The 17,802-nt window shown below is 36.2% G+C and overlaps 1 protein-coding gene across 3 annotated transcripts in view; it reads left to right on the forward strand.

Moving 5' to 3' along the window:
- The window catches only part of GRB14 (growth factor receptor bound protein 14), a 112,643-nt gene that overhangs the window by 54,892 nt on the left and 39,949 nt on the right, over positions 1–17,802 (forward strand). For all 3 annotated transcript variants that reach the window (XM_036236836.1, XM_016152476.2, XM_016152477.2), the window contains one exon: positions 13,556–13,712. In XM_036236836.1, the coding sequence (XP_036092729.1) occupies positions 13,556–13,712 (157 nt within the window). The remainder of the gene's footprint in view (positions 1–13,555; positions 13,713–17,802) is intronic.

Here is a 17,802-nt window from a genome sequence, read left to right on the forward strand (position 1 = left end):
TAAGTTTTATTAGCTCTCCATAGGTGTGTATGTTAGGGTTTCTGGCTTTTCGAATTTGACTTTTAGTCTTCTCTTTGTTTCTTGGGGTTCTTTTTGTATATTTTATATTATTTGGTTTTTAAAATTTGTCTCTGTCTTACAACTAGATTTTAAATATTTAAGGGAAAGGCTCTTTAAACAAAGCACTCTGTTAGTTACAGACCGAATTTAATTTTATGTAATCATAAAACTCAAAAGACAGTATGTTCAACAGGAAAGAGATTTATTTTTCTTTTACTTCACAAGAAGAATCAGTCCAAAGCTAATGTAGCAGCCCCAAAATGTCCTGAGGCAACTAAGTTCCCGCTTGCCTGCCTTCCGTTATATATTCCTAAATGTCGGTAGTTCCCTTTTCCTTTTATGGAAAGATAAATGCAAATCTGCACTCATCCTGTTCACATTCCTACAAAATGGGAAGGACCAGAGCATGCTGGCCAGTTCTGTCTGATGTTAATGTGCCACCTTGAAATAACCACGAACTTCTGCTTATATCTTAAGGGTCGAGATTGTGTCACATGGTCAACCTTGGACACAAGGGAAGCCAGGAAATGTAGGCCTTGAACTCTATGTAGTGCCCTTCTCATCAGCATCAGGATCCATTAGGAATGGAGAAGGGTGGTGCCCGGTGGGCAACTAGCCACCCCTACTACGAGTGCCTTGGACATATTAGGCAATGGGTATATATTTGTACGTTGCATTTTTATTGCTATCATGTCAGATATGAAATATGGTTATGTTTTTGAACAAATGTATTCTATTACTTGTATGATGATAGTAGACGGTTTATTAAATAGGGAGAGATCAGGTTTCCTGAGCAGGGGAGGGTAATAGAAATCCACAGATGATGCCCTGAGTTCAGATGGCTGCCTGGCTTAGAAGGCAGCCATCTGAACTCAGGGCATCTGTGGATCTGTATTGTTATTGCTGTTTACAGAGCTCTCATTCTTGTCAAACCTCGATCTTTCTTCTACCCTTTTTATTTCTATACAGGATAACTTACTGGCATAACTACCCAGGAAGGGTGCCACACAGATGAATGATTTTTGTCTTTTCACAGAATGTTTCCTTTCCTGACAAGTTTTTAGGAAGTATGATATAATAGAGATTTTGTGTTTTGGAACCAGGAAGTCCTGAGTTCGAGCTCAGCTCTGTCCCTGACCAGTAGTATGACTTCGGGCGCCTTCTTTTAAAACTTTCTGAGAATCAGTTTTTCTGTCTTGGGGGTAACAGTGCTTCCTTACAAAACAGTTGTGAGGCTTAAATAGGATAGATATTTTGAAATACTTGGTACATGGTTGAAACTCAACATTTGTCAATTACTTTTTTCCTCCTCATCTGTAAAATGGCACATTTTACGAGTTACATAAATTGTTTAAAATCTCCCTGCTACTATGAATTTAAATTTTTGTGCTCTGTCTCATTAAGGTGGTTATTCAAAAATTTCCATGTAGCAAATGAACCAAACGAAAAGTAGTTGTCCTTGACATAATGCAGTCAGGGAGAGAAAGATAATATGCCTTTCAAATTCTTGTTCCCTTTCTGTAATTTTAGGTAGACCCTAGTTTGAATCTTAAAAAATCCAACTAGTGTATGTTGTTAAGTGGTGGTTAGATGATAATAGGTAGTTAAGATTATTTCTCCTTTCACTAGCCTAGGGAGTATCTGGCAGGAACTCCTGGGTCATATATTTGAAAGGTGTAAAATTGTGCCTAGTGTTTAGACATTGTTTCAGTAGACAAAGATGATGTTACTGGAACATTAGCTATATGGCATCAGGGACTTTGTCACTTTGGATCATCACTTGACTCAAGTACCCAGCGCAGGGAAGGCACAGAGTTGGTATATAATTATTATTAGTTCAATAAAAACAATTTAAAAAATAAGCTTCATCTTGCTGCTCTGGACAATTTGATGTACTCATTGCCCTCCATGCACACCAGTAAAAATAAAAACAGCTACAAGGTGTTCAGCACTGATCACAAATTTTCATTAATCGTCGTAAGAACCCTGCAAGGTTGGTGGATAAACCCAGTTTTGGGTACGGAAAGTGAGGCGCGGGGAAGTTAAGCATCAAACTTGCCGCCAGTAGACAACAGCAGCAGGACCAAACTCCAGGCCTGCTCTGCCAGCTCGGGGGGCCTCTCTCAGTGGCTTGGGCACAGGTGTGCTGCAGAGCTCGTCACCCGTGCAGCTGCAGTGCTCTCCTCTCACTTGTAATCCACTCATTGGACAAATCTTGCCTTTCTGCCAATCTGCGTTTTGCTCTACTTAGTTATTTTTTTCTTATGCGTCCAATCTTGCCTCAAAGACATAGTGACTACACTGTATGTCCGAGTTCCTAGAGCTCAGTGGGACTGTAGGAGTCTCTTCAGTCTTACTCATAAATGCCTTTTTTTTTTTTGGCTTTCAAAAGTTTATCATAATAATCTCCAGTATTAATTGCTATCAGTTTGCCGACACATGGCCAGTTTTACAGTATGAGGAAGCCAAGGCTCATAACTGATAAGCTGGTGGTCTGGGATCTGCTCACAGAGAAACTCCAGTGCCCACACTTGCCATGAGCACCTGGACTAACCTCCATGAGAACAGGGGCTGTGCCCCAGATTATTTTGTAAACTACAGTGCCTGGTTCACGTCTGGCAATGAAGACAGATTAAAAATAGCCGGCTGATTAACAGTCTCAGACTCTTGCTTGGGGTAGTCTTAGGGCTGGCTCTCTTGGCTGTGCCCCAGCACCCTATGCCAAATCTAGAAAATAAAGATCTCTCTTGGCAGAAGAAAGAAACAAGACCTTTGGTAATTTCAGCTATTAAATCCTAAGAAAGGATAAAGGTTTTTTGTTTTGTTTTGTTTTGTTTTGTTTTTTGCTTGCTCTTAAGACAGTTCCAAAAGGGAAATTCAAAAATCATTTTGGCAAGTTCGGCATTGTCAGAAAGTGATTATAGCTTTCTAATTGGACATGCATATTTGGAGATATATATTCAGTTGTGTTTGTGAAAATATCAGGAATGTTATATCAGAGTTTCAGAAGTCAAATTAGTTTGGATAGTTCTATCAGGATTGAAGAAAAATTTGGACATCACTGTTCTGAATGCCAGGGAGAACCTTCAACTTAAGATTCCTGGTGAGGTGCACACACACACACACACACACACACACACACACACACAGTATATGCCCCCCAAATATTCCCTTTATTGAAGATAATAGACATGATTTATCTTTAAAATTCAAAGAGTTAAGACTATTTAGAAATAGTTCTAACTTTCTTAAAAGCTTATAATTATATTAAGCAGGACCTCCAAAGGGTTAACAGTGCTAAAAGTTGTAATTTTTGAAACATCTTCTTTATCTATGTGCACCCACTGAGAAATAGACTCCCTCTGCTGGCTATTTCTGTGTATGTAATTTTTCTGGCAAATTATGCTGAGAAAAGTGAAACACAAAAGAAAAACAACCTTCTTTGACATTTAAAAAGCTAGGTACTTTCGGACATATATGCATCTTTGCGTTCTGGTGTTTAGTTATCTAACATTTTTATTCAAGATGGTGTGTAGAAATAGCAGCTTAAAGTAGCATGAAAGATGGTTGAGCAGAGTGGAAAGAGCAGGATCAGGTAAGGAGCCCAGAGACAGGGTTCCATGGCTGGCTCTGCCAGTGACAGGCTGGAGATCCTGGGGCAAGGCACACCCTCTCCAGCCTGGCTTCTTTATTTGTAAAATGAGAGGACTTTAGTGGATATTCTCCAAGAGCCCTTCTAACTGTTAGTATTTTATGATTCTAACAGTATTGATTTCATATCTTTTACGGAATATTCTCTAAATGTGTTTTATACTGAATGTTTAGAAAAATGCAGCAAAGGTAAAATTACAAAAATAGATAGAAATCATTCATTTCTATTGTTTTCTTAGGTCCATAAAATGATATTTTGTATGCTGTTACTTATTTATGAAATAATGCCTCCAAATGTTCCAAAAAAATTGAACATAGCATATTTCATTGATCTGTAGTACTTTGAATTACAAGAAGCATCATTATGTTATATGCTTCCAATTAAACTATGACATACCATTTATGGTAAATTACATCCAACTTTCAATGAAGTTAAATACGAGGAAACGTGCTTTTAAAAATCAGTAATATAAGGTAGTTCCTAAAAGTGCTTCAGTTGATGCCAGCCACCTTGAGAATTTTAAAAATGAAGTCTGATGTATCCTGGGCTCTAATAAGTGTTATTTCTTCCCTCTTGTTTCCCCCTTCTCTCTCCCAATCCATCCGCAACTTGTCCTTCTTTCTCACTCTGTGAAACAATTTCTAACTTTTTTGCTTAGGCATGTGTCTGATGGTTATTCTGGGAGTAAATGATTGCTTAAAAACTGAAATAAGATACTGGAAGAACATTGCAGCCAACACAAGCATGACCAGTGGTTTTTTTGCTTTAAATATGAATAAGCATTAGCACTTGTGAAGCTTTTTTTGCTTCAAAGACTGTAGTCAACACTGGCATCTTCATAGGAATTATGTGAGTTTTAAAAACACTGAGGCTTCAGAGAGCCCTCTTTTGATGAGGTCATTGGAAAGATTAGTTTGACTCTCTTTATTATTTATATTGGATTTAGGTCCTAGAATATACACACACACACACACACACACACACACACACACACACACACATATATATGCACACACACACATACATATATGTGTGTGTGTGCATATATATATATATATACTTATGTATATGTGTGTATATGTGTACATCCATGGTTTAGGATATTTTTAGACTTAGTTTTTAACGTTTGCCTTCCTTTATAATGAAATTAGAGCTATTTCTCTTGCCTTATTTTCTACTACATAACAGAGCAGACTGAAAGGGCTTCCAATTTCTCTCTTTGTAAAATTGCACCCCTATTTGAGTTAGGGTCTTTCTACCCTCTAGGGAGAAAGGAAGTCCAAAATAGGTTCAGTCTGCAAGGCTTTTTGCCTGAGGAAAAGAGAATAGAAGAGTAAAACAAGAGTAGGGAGATGGAGTAAAGTAGAGAGACTTTCAGGAGACTTCGTGGGCCTCCCTTCGCCTGCAGACTGTCTTTCTTTTGGTTGGAAGCCTAGATGTGCCATGATTCGGCAGTGTCACTGATCTAAACTGCCAGGTGTGGCAGTGCTAAGTCCCCTGCCCTGCCAAGTATGGGGCATTTCCAGTAGTGAGGCCATACCCGGCTTCTTTGGCCTGACCTGATGCTGGCTGTGCCACAAATTAATACATCATAAAACTCCATTCTTCCATTTGAATTTATATCCAGAACTTCCGGAAAATCTGTATGGATCCCCAGTAACACACATTCTTTAACTCTGAATTTGTTCCTCTCTTTATCCAGGCCTGCCCTATAATTTTCCTTTTGAAATGTAATAACATGAAAGTGTATACATTTCAGAGTTTTTACAGAAGTGGTTGGGAGTAATCCAGCTCATGACCTTGAGGACTGTGGGCCCACAGAAAACCAGGGTCAGTGGTTGACTTGATGGAACTGCCTCACCAAATCCTGAGCTGTCTGCCTCTGGTTTCAAATGTGAGAAAAAACAAAACATCTCAATTTGGTTAATAAGCCTTTATAGGATAGCTTTTCTGTTACTTGTAGTTAAACCTGTTTCTAAATGACTAAGTCACCCTGTAGCCATTTATCCTTATTCTCTTACCTCTTTGTAATCATATTCTTACAGAGCTGTCATTTAAAATTTAATTCTTTATTTTCAAGCCTTGAAAAAAGGTACCCTGTCATTTATGTATCTTCAAAATGATCTCCTATTGGTATGCCCCCTCCCTCTAGTTGATATTTATAAAAATGAATGTACAGCAATGCTAGGCCAAGATACTCCTTCCGCAGGCACCTGTGAGTCCTCACCTGGTCCTCATAACTTAGTCCCTCTGATCTTGGCAAAGTGCTTCATTTACCGTTTTGTGCATATTTTTTGCTCTTTTATGCCTCAGTATCTTTTCTTATCATATTTGTTCCACCCAAATGTCCTCCTATCTTTTTTTGCCCCTGAATTCTCACAAAATCCCAGACTTGAAATGTGCCATGGAAGTCACCTAATCTACCTTCATTCAGTTCACAAATTTCATGAAACCTTGCCTGTGTTTTCCCTTTGGTCCATGTGTATGTCTTTTCCCTTAGAGGTTTTCAAACCCCGTAAGGTTTCAGAGCTACTATTTTGGAATCGCTAATATTACCTCCTACTGGCTACACATAATGGTTTCATTCATCACTAAAAATATTTTTGATTGCCCACTGTGTGCCAGCGGTAATTGCTTGGGATATAACAGAAGCAAATATTGATATCATTTCTGCTGTCATGCAGTTTTCTGAGTAGTGGAGGCCAGTACATAGAAATTACAAAGTCGAATACACATGCATACAAAGCACAAAGGTCCTGGACCTAAACTGAGAAGGTGATTGAAAGCTTCTCCACAGTAATAATGGTTTATCTGTGGGATGAGAGGTAGCAGGTAGAGAGACAGCATTCTAGGTAGCAGAAGCAGTATGTGCAAAGGCCCTATGTCTGTCAGGAAAGGGCATGGCTATTGCAAGAAGGGAAAAAAAACATGGTTAGAGTTAGAGAATAAGGAAGTAATTGTAGGGAATAAAGTTAAAAAGGGACATAGGAATATGGAATATACCTGTAATTCTGATATTGCTGAAAATATCTGTATTGAGTTCATATAATTAATTAATTAAATGTGTACTGTTCATGCTCAAGTAAAATGTGTTGTTGACTATCTTAGTAGAGAGAATTTGACTCCCCACTAACTGATTTCTCCAAACTGTACTATTTTGCTCTTAATAAGCGTTTGACAGCTAACAAAACAATACAGAATGGCAGTAAAGAAGCAATAGCTTTTCTTGAGCTGTTAGATCTTTTGTAACACTCTTTGTTTTTAAAATATAACATTTTGTTAGAGATTTGGAGAAAGTAATAATGAACATATTATTTTCCATTTCCTTCAAGGGAACACGTTAAGTTGCTTAATTCAAAATATCTAAGAATGTCTCCCCTTATCTTAGGACACTGCATTCCTTCTTTAGAAGAATGTAAAAATCCAGGGCTACTGTGACCTCGATATAAAAATATTTCACATGACTTAGGCGCATCTCCTATCTGTTAAAAATAATAGGGAAAAAAGTCTGAAACATTAAAAGATGTCCTTAAAATCCCACTGGATGGTCAACTTTTAAAGAGCTGTAGAATTAAGTTTTACTGTGGGACCTAGTTGAGAGCAAATTTCTATGAGCTTGTTCCTTATTTTCTATTAATTACATATAAACATATAATTAATAGATATAAATTTTTTTTCTGTTTGAAAGTTATATACATTTCATCACAAGATATTGATATTTACATTATTTTAAATTAAATAGTAATAAGAATTAAATATGGTATTTGAATGTAGTTAATTTAAAAAATAAATTTGTGTTTCTAAAATAGGAACTTTGACACAGAAGATAACCACACCCCAACAGTCTTTTTCTTTTTCTACTTTCCTTCTTTTCTTCTTTCCCTTTACTTACTTCATCCTATGGATTCTTGCTCATATATTCATGCTCTTTTTTTTTTTTTTTTTTTACTTGATGAATGATTATTTCTCTTCTGTCCTCCCTCTTTTGGTGAAACAAAGGATAAGCAAGGGGAGTTCTCCAGTATCTAAGTACTTACCAAGGGGTCCAGTACCCCTTTCCTTGATGGCATTGCCAAATGACCAGATTACAGTCCTGAATTTTTTTCCAAATATCCTAGTATGAACCAGGTTGGAAAAGGACCTGGCTATTCCTTGCCATCACACTCCTGAGGTCCACAATCAGGAGAAGAAAGGCTGACTGTTTAGCCCTTTCCCAGTGCTTTCTTAAGGTTTTCCATATATTCTGTTCTGAGAATCAGAATTTCCAGTGTTGGTAAAGATAGATGCTGGGTGTGCTTTGGGGGCAAAGTGTTATATATTGAATTGACTTTTAAACTTGATCTCTTTATTTTATTTTTTTCAGAAGTGGCCTTTGTTTTATATTTTAAATATTTTGTCTCTTTTAGTCTCAAGGCTTTAGAGGGCTCAAACCTTTTTCTGAAGAGTTAACCATTTCTTGTTGTCTCTGTATTTGAACATTGTTATGTCTACTATTTTAAAAATGGGTTATGTCAATTTTTTTTTTTTTTTTTTACCTCTTGCCTCCACTTCCTTTTTATGAAGGACAGTCTAGGAGGTTTGAGGTATGAAGTGTATAAACTGACTTGATAAAGATATCTGCCAAAACAGAAATCTGTTCTACCCACATTCCAGCAAACCCCCTGCAGGGGCTATTGTGTCTGTGTAGTACATTTTCATTGCTCATGCCATATGCTCCTAGAGCAGTTTTTGAAGCTGTAACCCACTCCAAAGGCCAAGGCTATCTGATTGTCAGAATTTCAGCGACACTGAAGGGCTTTCTAAACACAGCCTGTGTGTACACTGTTGGCTGTCCTTGGGTGCTCTTTCTGTTTATGCTGGTGGGGATATTACAGACAGACCTTATCAGTGCATGTCTCTCTTGCTAGTCAAGTACTTGTCCACTGATGACACAAAGAAAGTTTCTATTCTTTATGACCCAGGCGGGATTTCTTTCTGCTCGTGTACAATTTCAAATGATCTTTTAAATAAATTGACATGAGTAATGTTCTTTTTACCCCCCCCCCTTTTTTTTTTACTTTATAAAATAAGCTGGGAATTTGTGCCACTGAGCTAGAAATATATCTCTTTACTGAGCAGCATAATGATATGATTGTCAGACCTTTTTTACCTCTCAGTATATGGAGGAAACAGGATACCAGTATTTTGCTCGAATGATTCTTCAGAATAGTTCTATTCTTTGGTTTTTACATGATCACAAAAGTTTTTCACTTAAGTTTTAATCCACAGTAATCATGTAGCTTTTCTGATGACTTGACTTTGTTGTTTTGTTTTGTTTTGTTTTTTTAAATAGAAGTTTTAGTGTAATAATACCTTTGGCAAGAGGCATACTCAACTCTACTAGAGAGTTAACGCTTAGATTAACATTTCCTTTTTCCTAAATTTTGAGGAGAACTAGATAGAAATTAAAAAAAGACTTTTAACAAAGGCATCCCTTTGGGTAGTATAAGGATTTTTCGTAATTACTGAATAGATCTAAGAAGTGACAGGGATTTTCTTTTGAGGAGTATCAACCAAAAAATAATTTTGCCATTCATAGATGAATGTGTATTTTAGACAAATGTTTGCATTAAATAGGATTTTTTTTAAAATAAAGGTTTGAAATGGAGCGCCAACAAAAGTATTAAATTTTTCTCTCGTCAGGTGTTATTTATTTTAAAAATAAATACATGTGCCTAGTTCAGAAATTTAAGTTGTCCTAGCCCTTCTAAATTTATGTATCTCAATTCATAGCAACTTATTTCTTTCAAATTTGCAGCAACATACTGTGAAGAAAATAATGGCTTTCCTGATTGGTTAGATATCTTGTTAATTTTCCTTGTTTACCTCTCTGTCTATTCTTGCCCTCTTCTTGAATTTGGCTTAAGCTTCAGAATGTCTCCAGTATTTCGTTTTCTTAGACCCTCTGATATAAAAGATAAAGCATAAAAAAATAAGAGGCATGCTTCTGTTACCCCAAGTAATGGGAGGTTACTGTAAGAAAACATGGGATAGTCAAGAAGTACAGGGAACTTTTAAGAGCAGCCGCCGGGCCATTCCCAATTCCCCCATTTCTTGGCATGGAATATGTAGCTGGTCTTGGAGGGAATTAAATAGTGGCTCATCATTGCCTTACATGATGGAGCAGCCCCAGGGTTGTCTCTTGTCTTCTTACTTATGGTCGTCTTCTCATTGTTTTTGGCAGGAGCACCCCCCCAGTGCTTGACCCAGTCATTAACCACAGCAGCATGGTATAGAGTGGATAGCATCCTTTAGAATCCCACCAGTTGTCTAGCACAGATACAAATACTGAAAGTACACACTTTAGCCTACTCAGATGCAATCATGAAATGCAAAATGAAAACTCAGTCACATCTGATTTTGACAGTGTATTTTCATGACTTTTTTCATCTAACTTTATGGGTGCCTTGATGACCTTAAAAACTGTCCACTAACTGCAATAATGAGTCGATTCTTACCTGGGCTGATCTATATGAAAAACCGTATATCTGTTGCTCATTGAGAAGAATTTTAATTTCCTGAACATAAAAATTTAATTATTCCTATACTTTGTGACAAAATATTTTTTAAGTTAAAATCTCCAAGTATTCAGAGAATACTTAATATGCGAAACACTTTGCGCATACAGGAGGCGCATATTATTACAAAGCCAGGGAAGACTTTCCAGAGCAAGGGCCATGAAAGCTGAGACCAAATGGTGAATGGGGATTTGCCAAATAAAGCAGGTTGTTGATGGTTGAAGCATTGATTCTAAGTAGAGGAGGATACCTTATATGCCGCTAAGAAAGAATGGGTCGCAAGTGTTGTCCTGTTTGGCTAGGATCACAGAGTGACCTGTCCCATTGGTTGGTGTGCTAGGGAGTGAGCGTGCGAAGGAGTTTGGACTTTATTTCATCAGGTCCCACTTCCCTGGTTCTCTTCCCACCTCACTTTATCTTTCAGGCTTTTTTTTTTTTTTTTTTTGCCTCTAACTCATTATTAAATATTGGAATTTCTTATGGTTCAGTCCTAGATTCTCTTTTTCTCTTTGTCCTTTTTTTTCTTCTTTGTCAGACATATCCATGTCCATGAGTTTCTGTAGCACCTATAAGCTCAATGATTCTCAAGTCAATTTTGAACTTAGCCTCTTATATCCCTATCACCACCATCATGCTTACTACTCAGTTTCCTTAGGATCGTGCTCCCAATTTGCTGCTCCTGCCGTTCCTGACTCCTCTGAGTCCTTAGCACCTGCTGAGTTCCTTCTTGTCCCAGGGACTTTGCACAGCTTCTGTTCCCTTAGCCTGAAATGTTCTTACTCTCTCTTTGCCAAGACCTCCTTCAGGTCTTGGCTTAAATATTATTTTTTCAAAGAAGTTTTTTGGGCCTTTTCTAATCCCCATTTTATAATTTAGTGACATGCTGCACTTTTACGGCCTACTTTGTAATTATTATTTTCAATACTGCTCTTTCCCTGCTAGACTTTAAGCTCTCTGAAGAGAATGACCATCTCTATCTGTGACAGGTTTATATTAAAACACTTAGCAAAGGACCTGTACCTTACACGGCATCTTAATAAACATAATGAGCTGCTTGAGTTAGGACAAAGAAGAGCCACTGAAGAGTTTTACTAGCAGAGTGACCTGATTGGATTGGCTGTTATAAAATTTATTCTGCTAGCAGTATGGAGAATGAATTGAAGGGCTCCATGGCTATAACAAAAGAGATAAATAGGAGGATGTTACCATTAGAAGCTTATAGCCTCATAGCACACATATGATAAAAACACAAAGAATTCAAATGCTCTTTGATTTAGAGCTCAATGATATTCTCAGGACTCTTAGGACTTGGCATGCCTAAGTCCATGTGGGCCCATTTTCCCAGTCTTTCTCTTTATAAATAGTGGCAGCATCACCCTACATCTGCCCAGCAGAAGAGAGAGCCCACTATATGGCTGTGTAGGCAAATACCAGATTGGCTCCGATTGGCTCTGATGAGGTCATTTACCCATCTCTGAAGTAATCATTGTTGCTAGGGGGATTCTGCATACTGATGAATCAATCTGGATAATATTTTCTATCTGGAGCTGAGGCAGTGGTACACTGGAAAACTGGATCTAAAATAAAAAAAAAAAGGCCTTATTTGTAACATTTGTCAATTTCTTTGCTATCTGTACTCCCACCATGGCTTATTTCAAGATGCCTAGCTTGCAGAGTTCCTAAATGTTTAATAATCAGTTCTTATAAGTCAGTTCCAGCAGCTCGAGTACACCGTCACTAGCTGAAGGTAGAACTGCTAGAATCACGAGGACTTAGAGTGAGGAAAGAAATGATGCTGTAAAAGGCAACCAGAATACTGTTAGAAGAGGGGTAGGTGCCTGGTAGCCAAATTCTACAAGTAAGTTTGCACAGTACCACATAACATGTACTTCTATGTCCTGATTTTATTTTACTTAAAAAATTTTTAAAGTTTTTATATCATTTTTTAAAATAACCTTTATAAGGACCATATAGTATTCCATTCTGTGAATATAGTTTACCATTCTTTCGTTGTTGAATATTTAAGTTGATAGAATTATAGACAGATAGTGCTTTGCTGGACATGTCTATGCCTACAGCCATTTTCCACATTTAGGATAGACTTATTGAAATAGTTTGCCTAAGTGAAATCACTGGGTCAAAGTCATGAACCTTTCGATGCTTTTGATAAATACTTTCCAATAGGTGTACAAAATAGTTCCCCAGTTTATATCACTGTCATTGTAAGAAAACAACTATTTCATTCCACTGTTAAGTGTAATTTAAAAAAAATGCATAGGACAGAATTGATAAATCACTTTCATTTGGCTGCTTTTTTGTATATATTGAATTTTCTTACTTTTAAGTGGCTGTATTTCTTATTGTAATATTGTCATGGCTATTTATCTTTTTATAATTATTTTAATTAATATATAATATAATTAATAGTGGAAATTCTGGCACCAAGTACAGTTTGGTAAATGTTGAGAGAAGTGCTGTATATTAAACTCTAATTCTGTATAACTTAGGGTAGTATAACTGTTCCAATAGTGAAGTACAAATTCAAAGTGAGTTAACATAATAAAAGTTTATTTCTTGTTCATGTCAATGAACTGAATAGCTGTTTCTAGTTGGACACCTTTCATGTGGTCATTCAGGAACAAAGCCTCCTTTTATTCCATGGTTTTCCTTTCCTCTAGGTCCTTGTACTCATTTCCATTCAATGGGAGGGCAACGAAAGAGAGTGGAGGACAATATGTGGGAGATTTTTATGGTCTTGAAATGCAACATTGCGTGTGCTTACATTCTATTGATAAAAACACAGTCCCATGCACAATTAATTGCAAGGGAGAAAAGAAAAAAGATTTGAACATCTAGCAGGTCTTTAGCAAAACTTTTGTACCTGAAATGGAGAAATCTTTTCAAAATATCTGATTCTATTTATTGCTTTTACTACTTGAATATATCCAGGAATAAATAATTCATATAACTTGGATTATTTACAGGATTTAATTATGGCATGAAAATTTAAAATATTGAAAAGAGATACTTAGTTTTTTAATAGAGCAATGACATTAAATAGTCATTGCCCACCAGAAGAGAGTGGAAGTTTTTGGACAAAGTGACTTGGACACGTTATAAGAAAGTCTTGGGAAAAGTAACATTCATTTAATATATAAATGAATTTTGCTGTACAGGAAACCGTGTAAAGAATTTGCAATCAGCTCAACCAGTAAGTTTGGTGACTTACTATAATCATATTTTTAAAAGAATATTTTGGCTCATTTTCTTATTTCTACCTACACAGGTAATTAAAGTATACAGTGAAGATGAAACCAGCAGGGCTTTAGAGGTACCCAGTGACATAACCGCCCGAGATGTGTGCCAGCTGTTGATCCTGAAGAATCATTACGTTGATGACCACAGCTGGACCCTTTATGAGCACCTGCCTCACATAGGTCTAGGTAAGGATACAGTAATAGTCACATCATTGGTTTTCTGTCCTTTATAGTTTTGATCATATGGCAAAAATTTTCTCCAGAGTTAGAAAAAAATTGTGAACAGGTCTTTTCTTTATTCTTTTTGTTTTTTTCATTGGTGGTTGAGGATAAAAATAATAGAACACAATGGAAATCAGGATAGAAATATTACACATTTACCACCCCTCTTTGTTTAAATAATAATTTATGGGAATTTTGGAGCTAGAACATAGAGTGCAAATTGATGGAAAGCTAAATTTTATGATAATTTTTAGTAGCACAATGAACTCTTTTTATAATTTAATAAAATAAGCTGTCATTTGGACTATTTTTTGAATTGCGTGTAGGGCAGACATAAGGAGTATCCACGATGGTGTTTCTCTTTATGAGATCATATACCCTAAATTTTTCTTGAAGAAATAAGTAACTCCTTCATATTTTTTTACTCATAAACATAAAGAGTAACATCTTTAAAAGCATTTTTTTTAATTTGAAATTTATCTCTGTATTATGAACTGTAGAGAGTTTTGATTATTATTTATTTTTTTTTCTGTATCTTTTAGTAGGTAATAAGGGAGTGTCATTCTTCTACTAGGGCGAGACAGGATTGGCAACAATTTTATCTCCCTTTTCTTATATTTTACAGATATTAGTGTTGAAAACCATGTCCCGTAATAAGTAGATGAGAAAGGAGTTATAGCAATGCTATCAGTTCTTTGAATTCTGTATTAGTTTCCTGTGGCTGTTGTAATAAATTACCACAAACTGGGTGGCTTAAAACAGCCAAATATTTATTCTCTCATAGTTCTGGAAGCCATAGTCTGAAATCAGTATCACTGGTTTTTGGGTTGAAATGAAGGTCTCATCAGGAATGCATTTCCTCCAGGGGCTCTTGGACAGAATCCATTCCTTCTTCCAGCTCTGGTGGCAGGTGCCCATCTTTGGCTAGTGGCTGCATCACTTATATCTCTACCTCCATGTTTATGCTGCATTCTCCTCTTCTGTCTGTGTCAAATCTGCCTCTGCCTCTCTTTTATAAGAACAGTAGCATATAGGGCTAACCCAGATAATCCAGGATAATCTTCTCATTTCAAGATCCTCAACTCAATCATATCTGCAGTCTTTTTTTTTTTTTTTTTTCACAGTAGAAAGGAAAAGTTTTGTTAGAAGGGAAAGTACATTTCCAGACATGAAAGTGGGCCCGAGAAAGAGAAGCATGGTGCAAAAGGCCAAGCAAAGTCTTATTTTATTTTATTTTTTTTATTTTTTGCTGAAAAAGGTAACATTCACAGGTTATAGGAATTAAGATGTGGATATGTTTTGGTAGTTGTTATTTAGCCTACCATAAACGCCTTTGCATCATATGTCAAAGAACTTTTCATAATAAATCATCAGTTATTTTAAATAATTTATCAGTGGCAGCCGAATTCTTTTTTTCAATTTGTGTAAAGAATTGAGAATAGTCATGTCATTCACTTTCTTACAAAGCTAGCTAGCAATATATAAAATGTTCCCTTTGTTTGATGCATAGATGGTTTACACCTCAGAGCAATAGCCAAAGTAAAGTTCAGTTCAGATAAGAGATTTGCCTTTGTTTTATGAAAGGGAATAAAGATGACATTGGCAGAAAAGATGTGTTCTTAGGAGGATCCATTTTTAAAAGATTCTGGAAAGTGGCTTATTTAAAACTACCCGCAATTCATGAACTCTTCAGAAAGTGTTTCAGTACTTCTAATTTGAGGACTGTTGTGCCAGAATATGTGAGAACCTCAGGGAGAAGACAGAATGATACCTGTGAAAAAGAAGTTTATAGTTTGACAGCCTCCACAGTGATTTGAACTCCAGTCCATTTTTCCTCACCCTTAGTTGATAGTTGATGAGCTATAATGTATCAGCTGATCTTGGCAACTGAGTTAGAAAACCTGAATTCTAAAGGTATGCTGTACTGACCAATGTGACTTACTGTCTCACCTTCCTAGAGACGAAAAAGCTCTCTCTATGCTTTCTTCATTGCCATTTGTGACTAATTTAACTTCTGTTCATAATAATTCACCTCCTAGAAATACAGTGCTAATTCTCAATAGATTCCTGCCATATTCTAAACTGTTTCACTTATGCTTATCAGAACATAGCTCTTAATTAGCATAATATATAATTACCTATTTTATACCCTTAAATTTTTCTTTTGAAGAGATTTTAAAACATTTTTTTTGTTATCGTTATAGTCAGTATAATGTATCTTTAACAAATACCTTGAAGTTCAGTAATAAAAATCTACCCTAAATCAAACAGCAGTTTTTATTGAAACTACTACAAGTTATATTAAAGAATAAAATACACAAGGGTTTTAATGTAGAGGCTAAAGATGGAACATTGAGAATTAGTTTGAGCTACATACTAAATCAAACTTTTAGACATCAAATAGAAATAAATTTCTTCATTATTTTCGGTATTTTCTGTAAACTACTAAAGCAAAATCAAATGTGTGAGAAAATTCTCTCATGGCTTCATCAGCCATGCATCAGACCCAAAGCTTATGAGAAAGAAATTTAGTTCTAGAGCTTTTCTATGTTCTTTTTTGTTTTTACTCAGATTATTTCTTTAAAACAGCAGGAGAATTGCAGTCACTAATGCTACCCAAATGCTAACATGTAATTGAATTACTAGCTTCCATTTCTTTATCTAACAATAACAGAATAGCCACTATTGGTCTTCCTCAGCATGTGATATAAAACCAATATGTTTATTTACATACATTTAATATTTGTGTGTCTGCAAGTTTATATACTCTTGTAGTATTTATTCAATCTAATAATGGTATTAAGTAAATTTTTCTCCATTTGCATCTTAAAATGAACAAAAACAATTAGAGGGGATTTCCTTCCTTTAAATGGGTTATATAAGTATAGCTACTCTTGTCAATAGAATGAACCACTGATATCTTCACTTGTAAATCTTTTATGAATGCTATTGATATAAAGAACCAATGACAATCTATTTGCAAAAACTGTGGTGACCAGCAGGTCAGCTCTATATATTTTTCAAGAGATACTCTTGACCTCTTTTTGACTAACATAAATGAATTTTCAGTGAATAGAATTCTAAAAGAGAGGGATTGGTACCTATTATTTAAAAAAATACTTTTAGTATGAAAACAATTAAGCTCATTGTAAATAACCCAGAAATAAAGATGTCAAGAAGTAAATAATATTATTCATAATTTTATAATATTGAGATGATGTTTATTAGTTTATTTTAACATAATCTCTGATTATATATTGTATGTATTCACTTTTGTAGACTACCTTCTTTGTGTGTGTGTACACTAAAAAGTACATCCTGAGTATTTTTAGGTTTTTTTTTTTAATCATTTTATAAACTTCACAAAATCTAGGAACTCTCCCTGCCTTCCCCTGTTGCTTTCCTCAAACAGTTTAGCAAATATTTATTGACTATTTTTTACCAAACCTATTTTGTGTGTGGATTCCTGAGGCAACCATATGAACAAAATAGAAAAGAAGCACTGCCCTTACGAATTTGCATCCTAGTGGAGAGAGAAAGACGAATGACTAAAATTTATAGTCCTTTAGGTGATGATAAGCACTGGGGAGAAAAGGCAGGGAAGAAGGACAGAGTTTTGGGGGGTGGGGGCAGTGAGAGGCAGATATACTTTAAGTAGAGGGACCAGGGAAGGCCTCCCTGACACAGGCACTTGAGTAGAGACCTGAAGCCAACAGCAGCAGGCCTTGTAGTTAAGTAAAACATTGTTCTAGTCAGAAGGAACATTACATAGAAAGGCCCGGATGAGGCACTGTGCTTTTGTTCAGGAGGTGGCCAAGAGGCCTGTGTGTTCGGAGTCAGTAAGGTGTAAGGAACAGGAGGGGGCTTCACTGAACTGCAGCAGAGCCACCTCATGGAGGGTCTTATAGGCCATGGAGGGGACTTGATCCTCACACTGAGTGGAGAAGAAAAGTAACTGGAGGTCTTTGAGTCAGAGAGCAGTATGATCTGATTTAGTTTGTATAATGCTAAGGTATAATACTAAAGTATAATACTAAGAAGGCCAAAATGTAAG

The sequence above is a fragment of the Rousettus aegyptiacus genome, unplaced genomic scaffold (genome assembly GCF_014176215.1).
Source record: "Rousettus aegyptiacus isolate mRouAeg1 unplaced genomic scaffold, mRouAeg1.p scaffold_m13_p_2, whole genome shotgun sequence".
NCBI classification, from domain to species: Eukaryota; Metazoa; Chordata; class Mammalia; order Chiroptera; family Pteropodidae; genus Rousettus; species Rousettus aegyptiacus.